The following is a 20,031-nucleotide window of genomic DNA, read 5'->3' as shown; positions in this document are numbered from 1 at the left end:
CTCAGGCTAGAGTGCAGTGGTGTGAACACAGCTCAGTGCAGTCTCAACCTCCCGGGCTAAAAATAATCCTCCCACCTCAGATTCCTGGTAGCTGGGACTACAGGGATGTGCCATCACCCCCAGCTAATTTTAAATTTTTTGGTAGAAATGAGATCGCACCACATTGCCCAGGCTGGTCTTGAACTCCTGGGCTCAAGCAATCTTCCCACACGGCCTCCGAAAGTGCTGGGATTACAAGCATCAGCCCCTGTTCCTGGCCAAAAATTGTATATATTTAAGGTATACAACTTGATGATTTGATATACATTGTTAAATATTCATCACAATTAAGCTAATCAACATAATCATCAACTCAGTTATTATTGTGTGTCAGTTACTATTGTGTATTATTGTGTGTGTGTATATATGTGTGTTAAGAACACTGAAAATCTATTCTCTGAGCAAATTTCAGGTATACAATACAAGATTGTTAACTACAGCTGCATTGTTGCAAGTAGATCTCCATAACTTATCTTTCAGAAGTAAAACTTTGTACCCCTTACCAACATCTCCCCATATCCCCCTCCTTCCAGACCCTGGTAACCACTATTTCTCTATCTGTTTCTCAGACTTTTGTATTTTTAGATTCCACATATATGTGAAATCATGCAGTTATTTGTCTTTGTTTGGCTTATTTCACTTAAGGTAACAGTATTTTACACACCAACATTCAAAAGGGAAATGAAGTCTCTTTAACTGAGTTTACTGAGCCTCTGTTCTCCTGCTCCTGGTCTCAAAGTAGCTGTATTCTCTCCCTCTGGGCTTTTCCCCTTGGGATCCACATGACCAGCAATGGACATGAAGCAGCTGCCCATCTTGCCCTATGCCACGTCAAGAGGAGGGTACAGTGATGATGTATGATGTGATAGTGCAAGGGAAATTGGGGTGTACTTGGATTGCAATACCTCTTCCAAACCAGCAAGGTTTTCAGCACAACTGTCCTACTTCCTGTGGGTACTCATCTCCCCACCTCCTACTCCCCACCTCCCCACCCCATGTTGGGTTGGGTTTTATCCATCACAAGCAGGCCTGTTCCACTCCTCTAAGTTAATTAAATCAGAAACAAGAACTTTTAAAAATTATTTTCTCCTAAGACTCAGAGGAGTGGGGCGTAGTCAATATTGATTAAAATACTTTTTCTTATCTTCAATATCTTGATCAATATTAAAATCAAAATATTTGTATTTCTTCAACCAGTTATACATATTAGTATAAAATTATCTCTAAATCTTTTTATTTTATAGCATAAAATACACGTATTTTATGAATCCTAATCCCACTTAGACTTTAGCTTTTCATTTTTCAAGGGAAGGCAAGTATAAAATATTCTACAATAAATTTTCCAGATATACAGGAGGATATCTGCTTTGTCTTTTTCTACTTTACCAAACATTAAAAATTTCCTAAATAACTCAAATTAAGAGAAACATAAATCTTACAAGGTCAATATTAAATATTTAATTTCCTCATAAACCAGGCAGTTAAACATGAGATGAATGTTTCAGAAAATCAGATACTACTGAGGTAACAATGGCTTTATTGAACACCCAATGTGACCTAGAGATTTCTTACATACTGTTTCTAGTCCTCACAAAAAAAATGCTGAAAAATAGCTACTATTATCTACGTTCTACAGATGAGGAACTGCAACTTAGAGAGGTGGAAGCAACTTTCCCAACAGCAGAAGGCTGTGAAGATCTGAAAGCAGATTCAAATCCTGGTCTCTGTTTCCACTCTTAAGTCCATCGACCCACTGGGCCTTGCTGCCTGTTAAAAACACTGCAAGGGGACATTTTACTTAGAGCATTTCAACAGCTACAGATCAACCCATGAAATATGGGCTTTACAGTATATTTATGTGTCTACCCCATTTTAATTCTTTCACATCTCATTCCTTCTCTAATTTGTCCTTTTGACATACAAGAGATAATATCCTTCTGAAATATCTATCATTTACAAAGGAGTAGCTCACTCATTTGTCACAATTATCAGAAGCTTTCTCTCTCTCTCACACACACACACACCACTGATATAAATGTCAGTGTCAAATAGAAGTCGATGCCAAATCACCCAGTTTAATTCAGCAGACAGCTTTCTTAGCTGAGTATGTTTAGTATGAGACATTTTAGTTTGTATTGTGACTGTATTTTCCGAAAACAAAAGTAAGACCTATAATTTTATTCTGTAGATGAGAAATGAAAGTATGGAATACATTACATGTATAATTTAATATCATTCTTGGAAGTGGATTTTTTTACTGTATTTCTCCCTAAATTACAGTACCTACAACTGAAAAATAACCAATTAACACTAATGTTTTTTATCTCTAGCTGATGAGATGGATTATCAGTGAAATCTACGCAGTGTGGAAGATCTTCAATGGAGGAATTTTGAGCAATTATTTTAAGGGGACTTCAGGGGAACCTCCTCTTCTCCCCTGGAAGCCCTGGGAACACATATACTCTCTGTGCAAGGCTGTGAAGGGTCATATGCCTTTGTTCAATAGCTATGGAAAGTATGTTGTGAAACTTTACTGGATGGTAAGTTCATTTTCATGTGCATAAAAATTCATGAGTCTTTCATATTGAAATATACTTGGCCTGGCACGATGGCTCATGCCTGTAATCGCAGCACTTTGCGAGGCAAAGGCCAAGGCGGGTGGATCACCTGAGGTCAGGAGTTCGCGACCAGCCTGGGCAACATGGTGAAACACTGTCGCTACTAAAAAGACAAAAAATTAGCCCGGTATGGTGGTGGGTGCCTGTAATCCCACCTACTCTGGAGGCTGAGGTGGGGGAATTGCTTGAACCCGGCAGGCAGAGGTTGAGTGAGTTAAGTTCACACCATTGCACTCCAGCCTGGGCAACAAGAGTGAAACTCCAAAAAAACAAAAGAAAGAAACAAAAAGAGAGAGAAGGAAGGAAGAAAGGAAGGTTGCCTTGCACACCATTACTTAGGCTAGTACAAGATAATGCAGTTTTTATAGGCTATCAATTGTGTAGCTACAAAGAGAAACTGTCCTGCATATGTAATTTGTGATTAATGAGAAACATAGTTGCTTCTCCTGTGATGCCAGTCCCATGGGCACTTTAAATGGGTTCTGCCTAGACCACTGAGGTACGGCCACTCCTTGTAGATGCTGGTCCTGCCGCTGCCCCTGCACTCTCATGCTGAGGTGAGTGGGGCAGGCAGGTGGATGCACCGGGCTTCTGCCTTCCTCTTTCTTCTCTGATGTGGTGTCAGGATCATGGGCAGGAGGCAGTGCTAGCCCATGGTCCAGTCCTCTTCTGGCCTTTGCTGTAGCTGAGGGGCTTGATCCCATCAGTTCTTTGTCCTGAACTTGAGATTTGTTTTCATGTGAATAAATCTTACTCTGAGACAGGAAGATGTTACCTCTGCCTAAAAGGAAAGCAAGTAGAATAGCAGGAAGTACAAACAGAGGATCCAAAACACATTAAAAATATGGCAAAGCAGACTCACACTAAATTAGCAGTGCTAGATCATATCAAACTCCTTTGGGTTTTTCTTGGCCCTTGTCACTGGAAAAGAATGTTCTCCTTGAACATTTAAAGGAATGGGAAAGTATTAAAAGTTGATAATTCCATTATATATTTATGAAAATGTAACTTCTTCTTTCATAGGCCTGAGCCATCTATCTTCCTGGGATGGGGAATGTTGAAGGGCCAATAATAAGAAATTATTAGGATAATTACAATGGGAAGGGAAAAGGGAAAAAGGTAATATAGCTTCTAATATCCAAAATTGGATTTTTGGTTTTTAAACATTCACAGCAAGACAATTGGCCTTGAAATTTTGTTAGAAGAGAAAATAACTTTCTAAGTTACTTTATCTTATTTATTTACCAATCAAGAGGACTATTTTCTAGACTAGACTTTAGAGTTTTAAATCTGTGCAGAGGAGCGAGCATGCAGAAGTGTGTGGTATTAAAAAGGTGAAAAATCTAGTGGATAGTGTTGAGGGAGTATAGAAAGAAGGTACGCAGAGGAAAAGTGAGGAGGTAAAATGCCTGGGTTCCTGTCCCACATTTGTCTAAACTTGAGGTGAGAGGAAGGCCAAAACTATGAAGTATTTTAAAACATTGAACCAACCCTGTTGACTTATTTCTCATTCTTTCTTTCTGCTTCCTGACATCCCTCCTTGGTTTGTGAATTTCCTCCTGCACAGGAGTTAACATTCATTAACATCACTTTCCATTTTACAAAGAAAATGTGACTTATTTCTCCTTAATCATACTGATTATTCACAAGCTCAACTCCACTTGGTTCAGAAATTTCTTTAAAAATGTATTGAGCCCACTTTGGAAATCTCAGTCTGGTCCAGTCATTTAGCCCATCTCTAGATAATTTAGCCCTTTAAGGAACGATGTGGTAGAGACTGGACCTCAGCTCCACTGGCTCCCTCTGTTTCCTCAGTGGTCTCATCAGAGGAATGCCTATAGAGGATGCTGTGAGCACTGACATACCTGTTCCCTACGAATTATTTTGGTAGGCATGTGATAGAGAGGCAGCTGCCTGGTTTTCTGATTAGTAGATCTGTTATCTCTAGGCTTGGGGCAGAAACTTTTATTTCTTTCTACCTGATCCCCAGCTGATAGGGCTGAGTCAATATCTGTGTACATATTAACATTAGTAAGAAGTTAGAGTCAATTCTTTCTTACATGAAAATCCTATGTGGCTGGTTTTTCCTTTCTTTCCTTTCTTCCCTTTCCAGACACACTCAATTTGATTTTGATTTTTTTCTCTTCCAATTCTAGTTCAGCATTTGTACATGTCTGTCATTTGCTTCTCTCTGCAAGTATTTGGGAAACATGTTTATAAAATATGTATTATTACTTCTACTTCTTGATTCAGTACAATACACTACAGATTCATCTTATAGCCTATATTTATTTTCTTTCCCGTTTCCCATCTGGTGAGACATGATGAGTCTTCTTCTCACTGTTTTTCTTCTTTAGTTTCTTAAAGCTTTCTTACCTTTTTCTTATTGGAAATTGATTTTTCTTCTCTGCCTTATCACAAATATTCTTCTCCCTCATTCACTTTGTCCTGTAAAGCATTTACCTTTATCACTTCTTTGAGGCAAACCAAACTCTCAGAGCCTCTCGGCATGACATTTAAAATTCTGATTTTCCACCAGGTTATCATTTTTTGTATGAAAGTATTTTTATTATTTCCAGTTTGGATTCTAAGTAAATTGCATCAAGGTTCTTTGACCTCAGCCAGATAGAAATTTATTGAGCAGCATTAAGAACGGGGTTATGACACAGAGCAGCTCTCTCCAGTCTTTCACGTGGGAATGACGATACTAATGCTGGGACACATATCATCTCGTCAAGTGCCTTCCAATGGCAGAACTCCTTTGGGTTTCCGAAAGAAGCAGGTTAGCCGTTGCTCTCCGCTTGAAATATTTATTGCTGATGGCAGCTTTTCTCTGAGTGTCTCTGTGCTTTCATTTGCCTCTGATAAACAGAGAAAACACACACATTAGGACCAATAATTTTTCCCAGTTGCCATCAATATGTTTATATAAAAATGCATTTGCTTTATTTCTGATTGAGCCTTATACTGCTTAACCACAATGTTATTCTAGAATTCAGAGTTTCCTAACTTTGGGGTACAGAAACCCCCCAACATCAAACTAGCTGTTGTACTTCTTAAACATCTACTTCCCGTGCCCCACTCCAGACCTCATGAGTTTGAATTTCCAGGGTAGAGCCTGCAATCCTGCATTATAAGTAAACTCTCTCATCCAGTGACATTTTTGTTCATTAAATTTGAGGAACAATGCAAGATATAAACTATGACAAAATTATTTTTCTATCATTCAATTACTTTGTTCAAAAATGGAAATGCTTTATTTCATTATTTGTAATATTATACATGCTTTTAAAAAAGGAAATTCAAATACTGTTAAAATGTTCAAAGTATGCAGTGAAAGTTCCCTGTAATTTTACCATATTTAATCACAGCAAATGATTTATGTATATCCTCCTAAGCTTTCTTCTATTCTTATAAACATACATAAAACTGTTGTACATAATTTATAACAATAGGGTCATAGAAATGTATTATTCTGTAAACTATTCTTTTCCCTACACATAGGCATTTTCTATGCTAATATATATTGATCTACTTTGTATTCCATTGTGTGAGATATGTCAATATAATATATATTGCTAATTTGATATTGGTAAACATTTAGGTTAGGATCAGTGTTTTACCAAAACAAACAATGCTGTAAAATTTCATCTTTATGTATATAGTCTTTGCCCATTTGTATGGACTTCTTTTTCTGGGATTTCTACCATATGGAATCATTCCATCAAAATAGTTGCAAATTCTTAATTTTTGATAAGTATATTCAAGTTAGTCTTGTATTTTAATTTTACTGTATAGAACATTTATATTTGATGTAATTGGAATTGAAGTCTGTGATTTTATTCTTTGTTTATTCTTTGTTACCTTTCTTATTTTGTGTGTGTTACTTCGTACTTATTGCATTCTTAATCCCCTTTCCTTTACTCCTGTATGTTTCTTGGGCATTCCTTAGAATTCCATTTTGATTGACCTATAGTGCTTTCAAGCAAATCACTTCACTCTATGAATTAAAATATACTTGCATAGCTTATCACAGTCAACTAGTATCAGCATTTTATCACTTAAATTGGAATATAAATACTTTACCACCAATTAGTCTCCTTTATATTCCTCCTCTTACAATATAGCTTTCTTTTCTTTTTTTCCTTTTCTTTTTTTTTTTTTTGGAGATAGGGTCTGACTCTGTCGCTCAGGCTGGAGTGTAGTGGCACAATTACAGCTCACTGCAGCCTCCACTCCTGGGCTCCAGTGATCCTCCTGCCTCAGCCTTGCAACTAGCTAGCACTACAGGCACGCCATCATCACGCCTGACTAATTTTATCTTTTGTAGAGACAAGGTCTCACTATGTTGTGCAGGCTGGTCTTGAACTCCTGACCTCAAGTGATCTTCCTGTCTCAGCCTCCCAAAGTGTTGGGATTACGGGTGTGAGCCACCACACCCAACCACTGATATAGTTTTCTTAAACATTTCCTGTGCATATATTGAAAACCTCATCATAAATTTTGCTTTTAAATTCAAACACAATATAAAAAACTTGAAGAGTACCACATTTAGTCATATGTTCATTTTTTATTTTTTAATTTTAAGTAAATATTTTAACTGGCATGTAAAATTTTTCCTTTTGCTTTCTCATTCTTGATGTTCCATTTTTCCTTTCATTCTCCTTTCTTTTTATTTCTGAAAAATTTTCTTTCACCATTCCTTTTGAGTCAGTCTGATGATGACAAATTATCTTTCCTTTGTCTGAGAATGTGTTTATTTTACTCTTATTCCTAAAGAATATTTTCCCTAGTGATATGATCCTGGGTTAGCAGCAATTTTCTTCCAGCATTTGATATTTAGTGTGCTATTAATTTTCCAGCCTTCCAGAATTATCCTGCAGGCCAGCCAGAATTATTATTCTGGCCTCTCTGGCTCCTGGTGAGCAATCTGTCCTTCCCCTCTAACGGTTCTTTTCTTGCTGCTGGCTTTCAAGCTTTTTTTCTTTTGTCTTAACTTTTAAGAAGTTGGAATTTGATCTGTCTGGCTGTAGAATTCTTTGAGTTTATCCTATATGGTTTAGTCTGAGTTCCTTGAATTTGTAGGTTTATGTCCTATGACAATTTGGGAGAGTTTTCAGCCATTATTCCTTCAACTGTATTTTTAGCCCCACTCTCTTTTTTTTCTTTTTTTCAGTGACAACAATGACATGAATATTATATCTTTTTGCATTATCCACATAGGTCCCTGAGCCTTACATGATTGTTGATACTATATTTTCCTGTTACTCATAATTTCTATTGATCTAATGTCCAGTTTACTATTTTCTATGCTATCTGCATTCTGCTATTGATCTCATCAACTGAGAGTTGCTTTTTAGTTTAATTTTAAGATTAAAATTTCTAGTTTTATGCCTTTATATTTTCCATTTCTTTGCTGAGAGTTTCTATTTTTGAATTTGTTTCAAGAGTGTTCATAATTGCTTGTTGGAACATTTTTATGAGAATTGCTGTAGATTTCTTATTTAATAATTCTAATTTCTTTGTCATTTTGGTTTTGTGGTCTGTTGATTATATTTTCCCATTGAAATCGAGACTTTTCTGGGTTTTGGTATGATAGGTAATTTTATACAGTTTCCTGAATATTTGTAGTGTTATGTTTTACAACTCTGATTGCTAATCAGTTTTATATTTTAGCAAGTAGTCAACGTGTTTAGATTCAGAAGGCACATCCTGGCTCACATTTATCGGCTGTGTCTCAAATGCCAACTTAGTTTATAAAGCCTCTGATGTACTATTCTGGTCTGCCACTTTTGTTTGCTACCCAGATAATAAGACTTCATTCCACAATCTTCTTATATATAATATATGTATAACTTAATAATGTTATATATTACACATAAATATATATGTTATAATATATATAATATATATCTTAATCTTAATAATATATATCTTGATAATTATATATAATCTTAATATGGATCATAATAATCTTATTATTAAGGTCATATGTTTATATAATTATATAAGTATGTGATTATATTATAAAATATAATAAATATATAATTATATAAATATATGTAATTATATAAATATATATAATTTTATATATAATAATATTAAGGATATATATATGTATATATAATCTTAATAATATTAGTCTTGTAACAACTAAGGCTACTATACCAGAATACCATAGACTGGTGACTTATAAACAAAAAAATTTATTTTTTATATTTCTGGAGGCTGGGAAGTGCGAGATCAAGGCACTGTAGATTTGGTGTCTGGCAAAGCCCTGCTCCCTGGTTCATAAATGGCTGGCCATTTTCTTGCCATAAACTTATATGGTGGAAGAGGAAAACTTTGGTTTCTTCAACTTCTTAAAAGGGCACAAATCCCATTCATGAGGGCTTTACCCTCCTTTTTACCTAATTCTATCACTTTGGGCATTAGGATTTCAACACATGAATTTTGGGGAGAAACATTCTGTATGTATACACACATGCACAAAAATGTATTTTTTATATGTTCAGGATAGATATGTTCAATATAGATATACATGTTCAGTAACCATACAGTATTTATCCTTTTTCATCTGGCTTATTTCTCTGTGGTTTCTTGTTGATCAAGAAATTAATTAGGAGGAGGAATAATATGAGAATTGGAAGTGTAAGATCAGTGAGGATATATCAAGATAAGCAATAGTTACTAAAGTTATATTTGGAGAATTTGTATTTTGACTATATTAAGTTATTTGATTATGTCCAAGCTTATCCATGGTTGTATAATGTTTTGGTTCTCCCACTTGAAACACCTCAATTTACTGCATTATGCAGTAAGGGACTCCCAAGACTTTGTTCACAAGACCTCATAAATAAAGACAATATTGATATAGACATGGGTGTGCTGTGATTATGCTAAATAAAGCAATAAGCTAAAATATTCAGCCAGAGTAGTATTGAAATTCAGTATCTCAGTCTTTCAGTGTAAGATGCTAAAATAAAACTGGAAAACAGTAAATAGTAACGTCAGCCATGTGCAATCATTTACGAGAGAAAATCTGTAAGCCATTGATGGTATTACATTTCTTTCATCTTATTTTTAGGGTTGCTGGAGAAAGATAACAATTGATGATTTTTTGCCTTTTGATGAAGATAACAATCTATTGCTTCCAGCTACAACTTATGAATTTGAACTGTGGCCAATGCTTTTGTCTAAAGCTATTATCAAGCTGGCAAATATCGAGTATGTAATGACACATTATCACTCGCATGAATAAAAAAAGCAAACAAAAACATTAAGTATACATTCGTATTGCATAATTTATTTTTTACAAATTAGTTAAAAGAGAGCTTTTTTCCCTAAACAATGTAAATGCTCTAGTATAAAATCAAATATGCCAAAGCCACGGATTTGTTTTATTAGGTTAACAATAATGCAAAATTCCTCCAAGAAAAAAATATGCAAGAATTATTCTATGTTCAATGCTGTCTTACTATGAATGGAAAGTTGATCATGGAAAATGATGTTTTGTTTAATAGGAGAAAAAAATTGTTTTGTGGGAGAAAAATATTGGTTCATCTAAATACTAAATAATATATCCTGAAATCTAGTTAAAGTTTTAGGTTCTGTACATGCAGCAATAATTTATTAATCTTGAAAAACCTGAACTTTTCTGAAAGATGTCAATGTGCGCTTCATGATTTTGGTAACATTGGTCACTTTCGATACACTCATGATGAAAATTACTCATATTTTCTTCAGTATTCTTACAAAATTGGTTTCTTACATTCCTGCCTCACTTGTGTACCAACATATATGAGACACATCTGCTATGTTCTATTCTCTCAGCTTGCACTTCCAGAGAAAAGGAGTCATGCCATTCTGGCCCTAAGAGTGCAAAAAAGCTTTGATGATTGGGTTGGAAATGCATGGCAATTTTGCCTCATTGCTCACTGGAAGATGCTCACATACATTGAGCAGGCTGGGATTTTATACACATCCACCTCCTGCAGTTTGTCAAAGATTCTCAATATTTAACAGAACACACCCACATGCTTGAACAGTACATGTTAGAGATTTGCTCACAGCTCAGCCCCCTCCCCTTCTATAAACACTGCAGTGTTAGTCAGAAGTCAGGTCTGCCTCGTGTGGATTTTCTTTAGGCACAGCTTCATTTTTCTCTCCCAAGGCTACAAAACAAAAACAACCATTCCTACTGCCATCCTCTTCATTCCTGTTTTTTTCTTACCAGCCCTCAGTTTTCCTTTGGGAATTAGTTTCACCCAGCTTTTAGCACTTAATTGCAATGATTTTTACAAAAACTCAGCCCAGATCTTTGTAGGTAGCTGAATAGCACTAAGTATTCATACTGATGGTATGTTCATTTATTTGGGGAAAAAAAATGTTCTGAATGTTTCTAGTTCTCAGACATAACTTGAAGTTCTGAAAATCAGAGCTGCTAGCGCAGTGAGGCATTGAATACATGACCTGGATAATTGGAGTGGTATTTTATCTTTCTTCAAGATATAGTTCAGTAGAACTTTATAGCAATGTAAGTATTAGGGTTATTGTTATTGTTTTAAAAAAATCCAATTAGTAAATAAAGCAACAAGCTAAGTGTAATACATTTCTTGGGAATTCTAGTGGAAAGTTGCCCTACATGGTACAATTTATATTTTTCCATGATTTTTTTCAGATTTTTACAGTACATAGTGATTGCTTTTATATGAGGTTTAGCTTATTACATTTTCCAAATTAACACATAGTAATTTCAATGTCAATGTGAGATATGCAAAGAAAAGAGCATTATTTGATTTGCAAAGTCACTTCATAAATTTATCCAATGAGGAGTTTAGACTAGTCTGGGATCTATCCCAATAGACACTTATTATCTTTGAAATAGGTAGACATATAGGAATTTGTAATCCATAAACAACAAAACAGTGCACATTTTAAAATAATGGCATATGTGACTAAGATAGTAAGATATCTTTCTGAAGAAAAGCACACATGTGTTGGTAATGCCATTAACACCACCATTGATGGATAGTCAGCTGAAGCCGTGACTCCCGGGCAGAAGGGAGATATGGCATTTTTGTGTGTAAATGTAAATAGACTAATAACCTCAGGGAAAAAAAATAAGAGATCTAAATGAGAATAGTGATACTTGGTTAATCATATCCTCATTTTACTTTATGCTAAGCTGACAGATCCACTCTTCTGTACAGGACAGAACAGATGTTTCTGGTTTCTCCACAGTTATCTAAGGATTTCTGATGCCCATCTTGACTTGCCATAGATGAGACTGATCTAACACACAGCTTCAAAGACATCTTAAAATAATTACTGAAATCAGAATGATGAAAGAGACTGTTCTGTTTTTAAAAGAAGTATACAAAAATGGATTATACACTAATTATATATTTCATAATATATAATGTGAATATATTTTATGTATATAGAATTAATATTACTTTTAGATCTTAAAAAATAAAGCATATAAACATGCCTTGCAAATACAAATGAAATTAATTATATTATAAATCCTACTTCAGTGTTTTAACAAATAATTTGGCTTCTGGTATAGTACTTTTTAATACAGTCTGTAATGAATAATCAGAATATATTGCTGTTTATTAATGATTCCTAGTTCTTATATATCTTTATGTGTTTTCAAATTTTGCTACCCATAACATTATGCATTTTCTTTTTTAGCATCCATGTAGCAGACAGGAGAGAGCTGGGGGAGTTCACGGTTATTCATGCGCTCACAGGGTGGTTTCCAGAAGTCATTTCTCTTCAGTACGTTTGACTATTAAATTGCTCAAATCTATTTTTTTCTTTCTTCCCAAGATTTCTTTAAAATATTCCTAGCCTTTAACAAAATTTCAAGAAAGGTCATGTTTTGCAAAATTTGGGGGAAAATATCGATTTATAGTATTATATTAAGTTCCTTGGGAATTTCAGGGTAAATTCTATTTCCTTATGTAGGAGAAGAATGACCCCCATAGGTTCTTTGTTGGAACTGACTCCTGTAACAGAAGACACATTAACAAGAGAAAAACACACAGAAGTTTATTACCACGTAGATTTCCATGGGAAATCTACAATAAAGAACAGTCAATTTTTACAGAAGTGACAAGACAAAAGAAAATGACCTTGAGCTTCTACAGGTGGCAACTTGTGGGAAGGCAAATAAATGATAGATAAAGGCTAGTTACGAAAGCTTGTTCATGTACATTCCTCTGGTACAATTTTCAGGCCAGTAAGGGTCCAAAGCTGTCTTCAGTGGTTAACATCTGTTCTCTCTGGCACAAGGGAGTGAGGGGGAGAATACCCCCTGGTTTTTGTAAATCTATGTCTTGCTTTTAGGCAAATAGAGGGAAAACAAGAGTTTCTGTGTATCTGCTTCATAATTGCCTGTAGCTCAGCAGTCCTTCATATTTTGGGGTAGCATGTGCAGGTCTCCCACACTTATATATATACTATGAATTTAATCTTTAAATATCTGATGTACAAATTTTAAAACAATAATTTATTATGGTAAAACATTTGCAAACTTCCCTTTACACTTATAAACCTATCATACTTACTTCAATATAGAAACATAAAAGCAACTTTTAATTGGCCACATCTGTATGGAAATAGTCATAAGAAGACAGCTATTTTGCATCAAGTATTTTAGTATATTACTTCTCATTTAAAAATCACAGTCCTGAAAGGATAGTCTCATTTAATCATCCATATGACCCCATCAACTAGGTGTACATCATTTCAAATGAGTAAACTAAAGCTCTCAGAGGTTGAATTCCCCCAAACTAGGAACATGTAAGTCTTGCTGGTCCAAAACCCACAGTCTTTCTTTCATATGACTCTAGATATATAGAAATTGCTTCTTTATGTCCAAAAATAGCTATTAGGTAAAGCATAGAATAGAGACATTGTTCAACTTAGTGCTGACTTATAATTTCACGATCGTTTTATTTAATACATAAGGAATATAGATGCACTGTTTTATCATTTTACCATTGACATTTGGAAACAAATAAAGATAAGGTGCATAGAAAAGAATTATAACAATAGATTTGAATATACCATTAATTCAGATACTGACTTTTACAAGATGATTAAATCCACAGTACAGTTATCAACCTGGACCATCTCTGATCTTTGATTGGTAATAGAAAGCTGCAATTCCCCAGGGTCAACATAGATTCTAGGAGGTTGAACACAGGCCCTAGTAACTTGGATTCTGCCATCTCCACCATATTTTCAGCAGAATAAACTAGGTGTTGCTTTGTTCAAATAAAAGTATTTTCAGGGAAAAAAAAACTGGAGGGTAGGAGCTGATCTTGTTTTTATCTTAGGAAAGGCCAAGATAGCACTCTTTTATATCTTCTTTTGGAAAACTTTTTCCTATTATCTAAATGACTTCCTGACATAATGTGTACAATGTTAGTGAGAGAAGTAGAGAGAAAATGAGATTTTAAAAGTATGGAGCTCTCTAAATTTTTATACTTAGTGTTAATGGAATGCTTACAGTTTTTCCTGTGCAATTTTCTCTGTGCAGTAGTCAGTAGAGATACCAGAGACAGGAAATCATCAGAATTCTACCAGAGGATGGTAAAGAAACAAGAGATCAGAATAATTCACAACTAGAAAATTCATAAAATTTTACCTCGGAAAATCAAAACAGAACATCTTCTAATTTTCCATGTAATAACAGAAGCAGAGTCAGTGACATGTCTGAGTGGGAATTAGAAATCCAATCACTTCAAAGGACTCTTGTTGGCACGTGTCTCTGATGCATGGTCTGTCTGTGAACATAGCACTCTGCCACCGTCTTTAAGCCTAATGGTCCAAGAAGTTATATGGTCTCATTCCGTGGTGTTTGAATAGACCTTTTTCATAGTGTAGTATATTTTATATGGTAGATGGGAAATACAACCTAGATTTTGGATTCAGAAAGGTCTGTTCCTATCCTGACTCAATTATTTGCTGGTTGTGTGATGCCATACAACTTAACAACCTCTTAAATGTCAGTTAAGACTGTATAACCTATATTCCAGAGCTGTCATGTGATCAAATGAAAAAAAAAATAAAATGTGCTAAAGGCCATTCTACTGGGTAATGGGGATCCAGGGATGAATAGGAGGCAGTTCAGGGAGTCGCGCAGATCAGAGATGAACAGGGAAACCAATTATTATTTTCCAGCCACAAGTTCATTTCTCTTGTTTTCCTCAGAAAAAAAAATCTTAATAAATGAGTGGTTTGTACACACTGTCTTCATTTCCTCAACTCCCCGTTTCTTCTCATCTGACTCTTTGACCTTCTCTCTCCACCACACCAGTGAAACGGCTCTTCTTAAGGTCAACAAAGACCTTAACATTGTCAAGTCCAGTGGTCACCTCTCCTGCCTCATTTACTTGCATCCCAGTATGTGACCCTCTTAAACAAGTTATTTCCTTTTGCAACGCTTGCTCCCCTTGGTTTCCACAGCAACACACTCTCTGGGTTTTTCTCCTTATTTTCTGCTCTTTCTCAGCCTTCTTGGACAGTTCCTCAACCACGGTACAGCTACTAAGTGATGGTATGTAGCAGGGCTCCTGTCCTGTAACTTTAAATAACAAACTGTTTGACAATGATTTTCGAGTTTATGCCTGGTCACCATTGCCCGAACTCTAGACTGTATTTATCTACAACTGCCTAAGTTACATAGTTATGTGGATGTCAAAAGTGTATCTTAAACTCAGAATATCCCGAAAGGAACTCTTGATTCTCAACCTCCTAAATTGCACCTTCCCTAGAATGCATCATCTCAGTGAATTTCACTACCATCCACCTATTTATTTAAGCTAAAGAAAAAAACTAGAAGTCATCCTTCATTCTCATTTTCCTTGCCTCTCACATAAAATCTCTCACTAAGCTCAGTCAATAGTACATTCTCTACTTACTCTGAAGCTATTTGTTTCTCTACATCTCCATTATTACCATCCTAGTTCAACCACTGGTCACATGTAATAGACTTATAACTGGTCTCCTAGAGTCTATTTTACCCTCCTCTAGTTAAGTTGGCAATCAGAATAATTTTCTAAAGTATAAATCAGATCATATCGTTCTCCTTGCTTAAAACCTTTCAGTGTTTAACTGTTACACTTGAATGACGTTTTACAGTCTTGACCATGATCCTCAGAGATCTCCACTGTCTGATTCACACAGTCTTTGACCTCATCACTGAACACATCAATGTCTTGGCAACCATTTACTGGTCACCCAAGTCTTCTTTCTGTTTCTGAAATATATGAAACTCATTCTATCTCACAGTCCTTACATGGGTTACTCTTATTTTTTTTTCTGCCTGGAATGACTTTTCATCAGATTATTCACTTAGCTGGGTATGTCACAACTTTTGGGTCTCACCAGGCTTAACCATCAACTCCTTAGACAGACCTAGTTGAGCATCCAATCTAAGTTATTCCTTCCCCAAGTTATGCCACATCTCAGCTTCCCTTATTTCATTTTCATCATGGAAGTTATCACTGTTGTTATTCTCTCTCTCTCTCTCTCTGTTGTATCCATCCATTGGATGTAAAATTGTCCACAAGAACAGGGACCCTCTTTTGTTTTGCTCAATGTAGCGCCTTCTGCATTTAGAACAGTAACACAGAATGACTGGGATACAGTATGTGCTCAATGAATTGTGTAAAATGAGAATTTTTAAAAAAATTTTAAAGGCTATCCTAGAATACTAGGAGAGTGTAAAAGATTCTTTGGGAACTCAGAACAGAAACCTATAGTTTAATTCCTGCAGAAGGTAATACTTGAATTTATCTCAAAGGATTAGTTGAAATGAATGAAGCTGATTGAGGCGAGGAATCCAACTCACAGAAGAAAATATATCAAGGAAATAGAAGAAAGTAGGGTGCATCCCAGAAAAACACGTGGTTCTGGATTATATGCTATGGAATTCTAGAGGAGGAATAGGATGTGGGAATGGAAAGGTAAATAGGATCTAGATAGATAGAGAGGCCTTTTATGTCATGCTAAGACACTTTTACAACCTCCTTAAAATGATCAGATGTCACTAAGGGATTACAGACAGGAGGATGACTGTATCAGACTCATGATTTTGAAAGATTGCTCAGAGCATTAGGACAGCAAATGGCAGGAGTGGAACAGCGAGACTGGCTTGTGCAGTATTCTTGGGGGGGTCTTCTGAGGGTTTTTGCCAAGGAAGTGGTGATGAGAATAGAGAAAAGGTGATCCACTGCACTGAGGAAAGGTAGGATCCAACTGACACTGTGTTTTATTTGAAGGGGATTTTAAAGAGAGATCTTGGTCATTGTCAATTTTCTGCTTTGAGTACTAAGTAGAAGGTGATGCAGGACGTTTTTGTTTACTTATCTTTTTTTATTTCTTTGGGGCAAATACCTATTAGATGGTTGTATGTGTGAGTCTGGATATCAGGAGAGAGGTTTGAGCTGGAACTAATCATTTAGAGGTTACACACATTTATGGATAAACTCAAAATATGAGGAAATACTATGTAAAATGGCAGGAACACCAAGAGGAGAGCTGTGGGAAAAGAATTAAATTGTTAACAGTGAGCAGAAGAAAGGGAGTGTTCAAAGGAGTCTGCAAGTAATTTCTATCACAACAGAAAGAAAACCAGGAAAGAGGGATGTTATGGAAGCCTCAGGGAAGAGTTAAAAGCAAGAAACAACACTGTCACATTCCACAGAGAAGCCTAGTAAGTTAAGGACTTTCTGCGTAAGTGATCATGCATGCAGAAGTGTCTGCCACTTAATAGATGCTCAAGGACATGTTCTTTCCCTCTCCTGGTTGTTAACGTGATTAGCTTCCCTGCCAGGGCGAGTGATCTCTGAGATAACACCGTGATTTTGGTCGCTTTGTATCAGCAAAGCCCAGCACACAGTAGGCATGCAATGAAAGCTTTTTGAATGTCTAATATATAATGCTGTTTCTTTTAACTAAAAATTTGAGTTAACAATTGAAATTATTCATTAAATAGCAAGTTGATTTTTCTGTCAGTAATTTCTTACGAAGTTCAAGGAAAAAAAAAACATTGTTTGGAAATTAATATTGTCTTTTCTCTTAGCCCGGGATACATGGACAAAGTTTGGGAGCTCCTGAAAGAAATATTGCCTGAGTTTAAGCTGTCAGATGAGGCCAGCTCTGAAAGCAAAATAGCAATGTTAGATTCTAAATTAAAAGAACCAGGCAAAGAAGGGAAGGAGGGAAAAGAAATAAAGGATGGAAAGGAAGTAAAAGACGTGAAGGAATTCAAACCTGAAAGTTCTTTGACAACACTAAAGGCTCCTGAGAAAAGCGACAAAGTTCCAAAGGGTAAGATATTTTACATCAAAATGTGATTCAGTATGGACATTGCATATAAAAGCCTTACAATTGTATTTGATGTGTTGCTAGAAATAGTGGTTTTGATCCAGACCCCAAGACAGGGTTCTTGGATCTCACGCAGTAGGGAATTCAAGGCAAGTCACAGAGTGGAGTAAGAAGAGATAGTTTATTGAAAGCTCCTCAATTACAGAGTAGGGCATCTTCAGCAAGCAAAGAAAGGTGCTGTCTTTGTTTTCAGTTTTTCTTCCTTTTTTTTTTTTTTTTTTCTTTTTGGGATGTAGTTGTGCTCTTGTTGCCCAGGCTGGAATCCAGTGGCACAATCTCGGCTCACTGCAACCTTCATCTCCCAGGATCAAGTGATCCTCCTGCCTCAGCCTCCCAAGTAGCTGGGATTACAGGCGCACACCACCATGCCCAGTTAATTTTTGTGTTTTTAGTAGAGACAGGGTTTCACCATGTTGGCCATGCTGGTCTTAAACTCCTGACCTCAGGCGATCCACCCACCTCAGCATCCCAAAGTGTTGGGATTACAGGTGTGAGCCACTGCACCCAGCCCAGTTTTTCTTATATAGGAGTCTTATCTATGTAAAAGCCAAGCTAAGCTCAGCTGTCTTGACAGCATGACAAAATGTAGTATTCTGTTGATTTAAAGAAAGTTATACTTGGCATTTTAGTGCATTAAGTACATCAAAGCATAATAATAATTATCTTGAAAGCATACTTTTTACAGGCATTGGGACATATGGACATATTGCTATGGGTATTCAGACATCTGGACATTCTGCTGTTGTAAGAGTGTGTCCCTTGCAGGTATCGTTAGGCTGTATCTTCAGCTATAAACATGTAATGACTGTGGGTCATGACTGGCAAGAAATATGCCTTGTTAGTCTTAAGATGGAGCTGAACTTAAAATGGGGTTTCTCAAGGCCTCTGAGGCTCCTGCTTCCCTAAGAAATGCATCTTTGTTGTCGTTATCCTTTCTTAAGTTTTTGTGACAACAGCCATGTAATTAAGAACTTTCTTTTCTAGGACTTTAGGACTTATAACGGTGTTTACTATATGCTAATTATTATTCCACGTTTTGCTTTCTTTGAAAGTCAAAAGCAATTCTCTACTTTGATGCTACCAAATTAATCTAGTATTAATTTAGGAAGATAGATTAAGCTCTCAATTTCCATTAAACATGTATTTCTCCTATTTAAAAAGTAAAAAGTGGCAGAACTTGACAATGATGACTGGTAGAATTCCAAGCTGCAAAGTAGGATAGATGGTTGTACCGTTTAGGAGAGATCACAAAATGATTTTGAATATATTGAAATTGAGGTGACTTTAAGACAACCAAGTCGATTTTTCATGTCAAGACTCCTAGGCTGGTGATATACACTTGGGAGTCATTAACAAATGCCTGCAAAATTAAACCAGGAATGATATTTCCCAAGGAGACAGTATAGAGTGAGCAGATGAGGGAGGCTGAGACTGAGTCTTGTAGAAGCGGAACATCTAAGAGGTTGGCACAAAATGATGAACTGCTGAATGAAGAGTAAGGACCAGCCAGGGTAGCAGGGACAACATCAGCAGAGCATTCTGTCACTGGGGCCAAAGGAAAAGGTGTTCCGAGAACCAGAGATTATATTAAATATTCTGGGAAGATGGGAAGATGAACTATGATGAAAATTTAAATTTCTCAATTACATTTTGTGATATGGAGGTCATTGCGCACTTGTGAGTGATAGAAGTAGAAGATACATTGGAGGGAGTAAGAAGGAAGTGGGAAGTAAAAGAATGTATAAACAACCCTGTGAGAAGCTTGGCCTTGAAGAACAGGAAACTGCAAAGTGGAAGCTGATAGGGAAGAATGTGGGATGCAGAGAGAATAGGTATTTGTGGATGTAGTGAAGGAAAATTGGGTTTTTTTAAGTGATGACTGGAAAGATCCCACTGAGATGACTGCAGTAGCATACATTTTATTTTTTTTATTTTATTTATTTTTTTTTTTTGAGACGGAGTCTCG

General features: G+C 36.0%; 1 protein-coding gene across 1 annotated transcript in view; it reads left to right on the top strand.

Annotated features, from left to right (window-relative positions):
• The window catches only part of LOC116463138 (androglobin-like), a 183,546-nt gene that overhangs the window by 35,659 nt on the left and 127,856 nt on the right, over positions 1-20,031 (top strand). The window contains exons 5-8 of the mRNA XM_032146102.2: positions 2,370-2,579; positions 9,745-9,884; positions 12,357-12,443; positions 17,761-18,008. Of these exons, the coding sequence (XP_032001993.1) occupies positions 2,370-2,579; positions 9,745-9,884; positions 12,357-12,443; positions 17,761-18,008 (685 nt within the window). The remainder of the gene's footprint in view (positions 1-2,369; positions 2,580-9,744; positions 9,885-12,356; positions 12,444-17,760; positions 18,009-20,031) is intronic.

The sequence above is a fragment of the Hylobates moloch genome, unplaced genomic scaffold (genome assembly GCF_009828535.3).
Source record: "Hylobates moloch isolate HMO894 unplaced genomic scaffold, HMol_V3 SCAFFOLD_26, whole genome shotgun sequence".
NCBI classification, from domain to species: domain Eukaryota; kingdom Metazoa; phylum Chordata; class Mammalia; order Primates; family Hylobatidae; genus Hylobates; species Hylobates moloch.
Note: the sequence above shows the minus strand (reverse complement) of the source record. Positions and strands in the feature narration are given on the sequence as shown.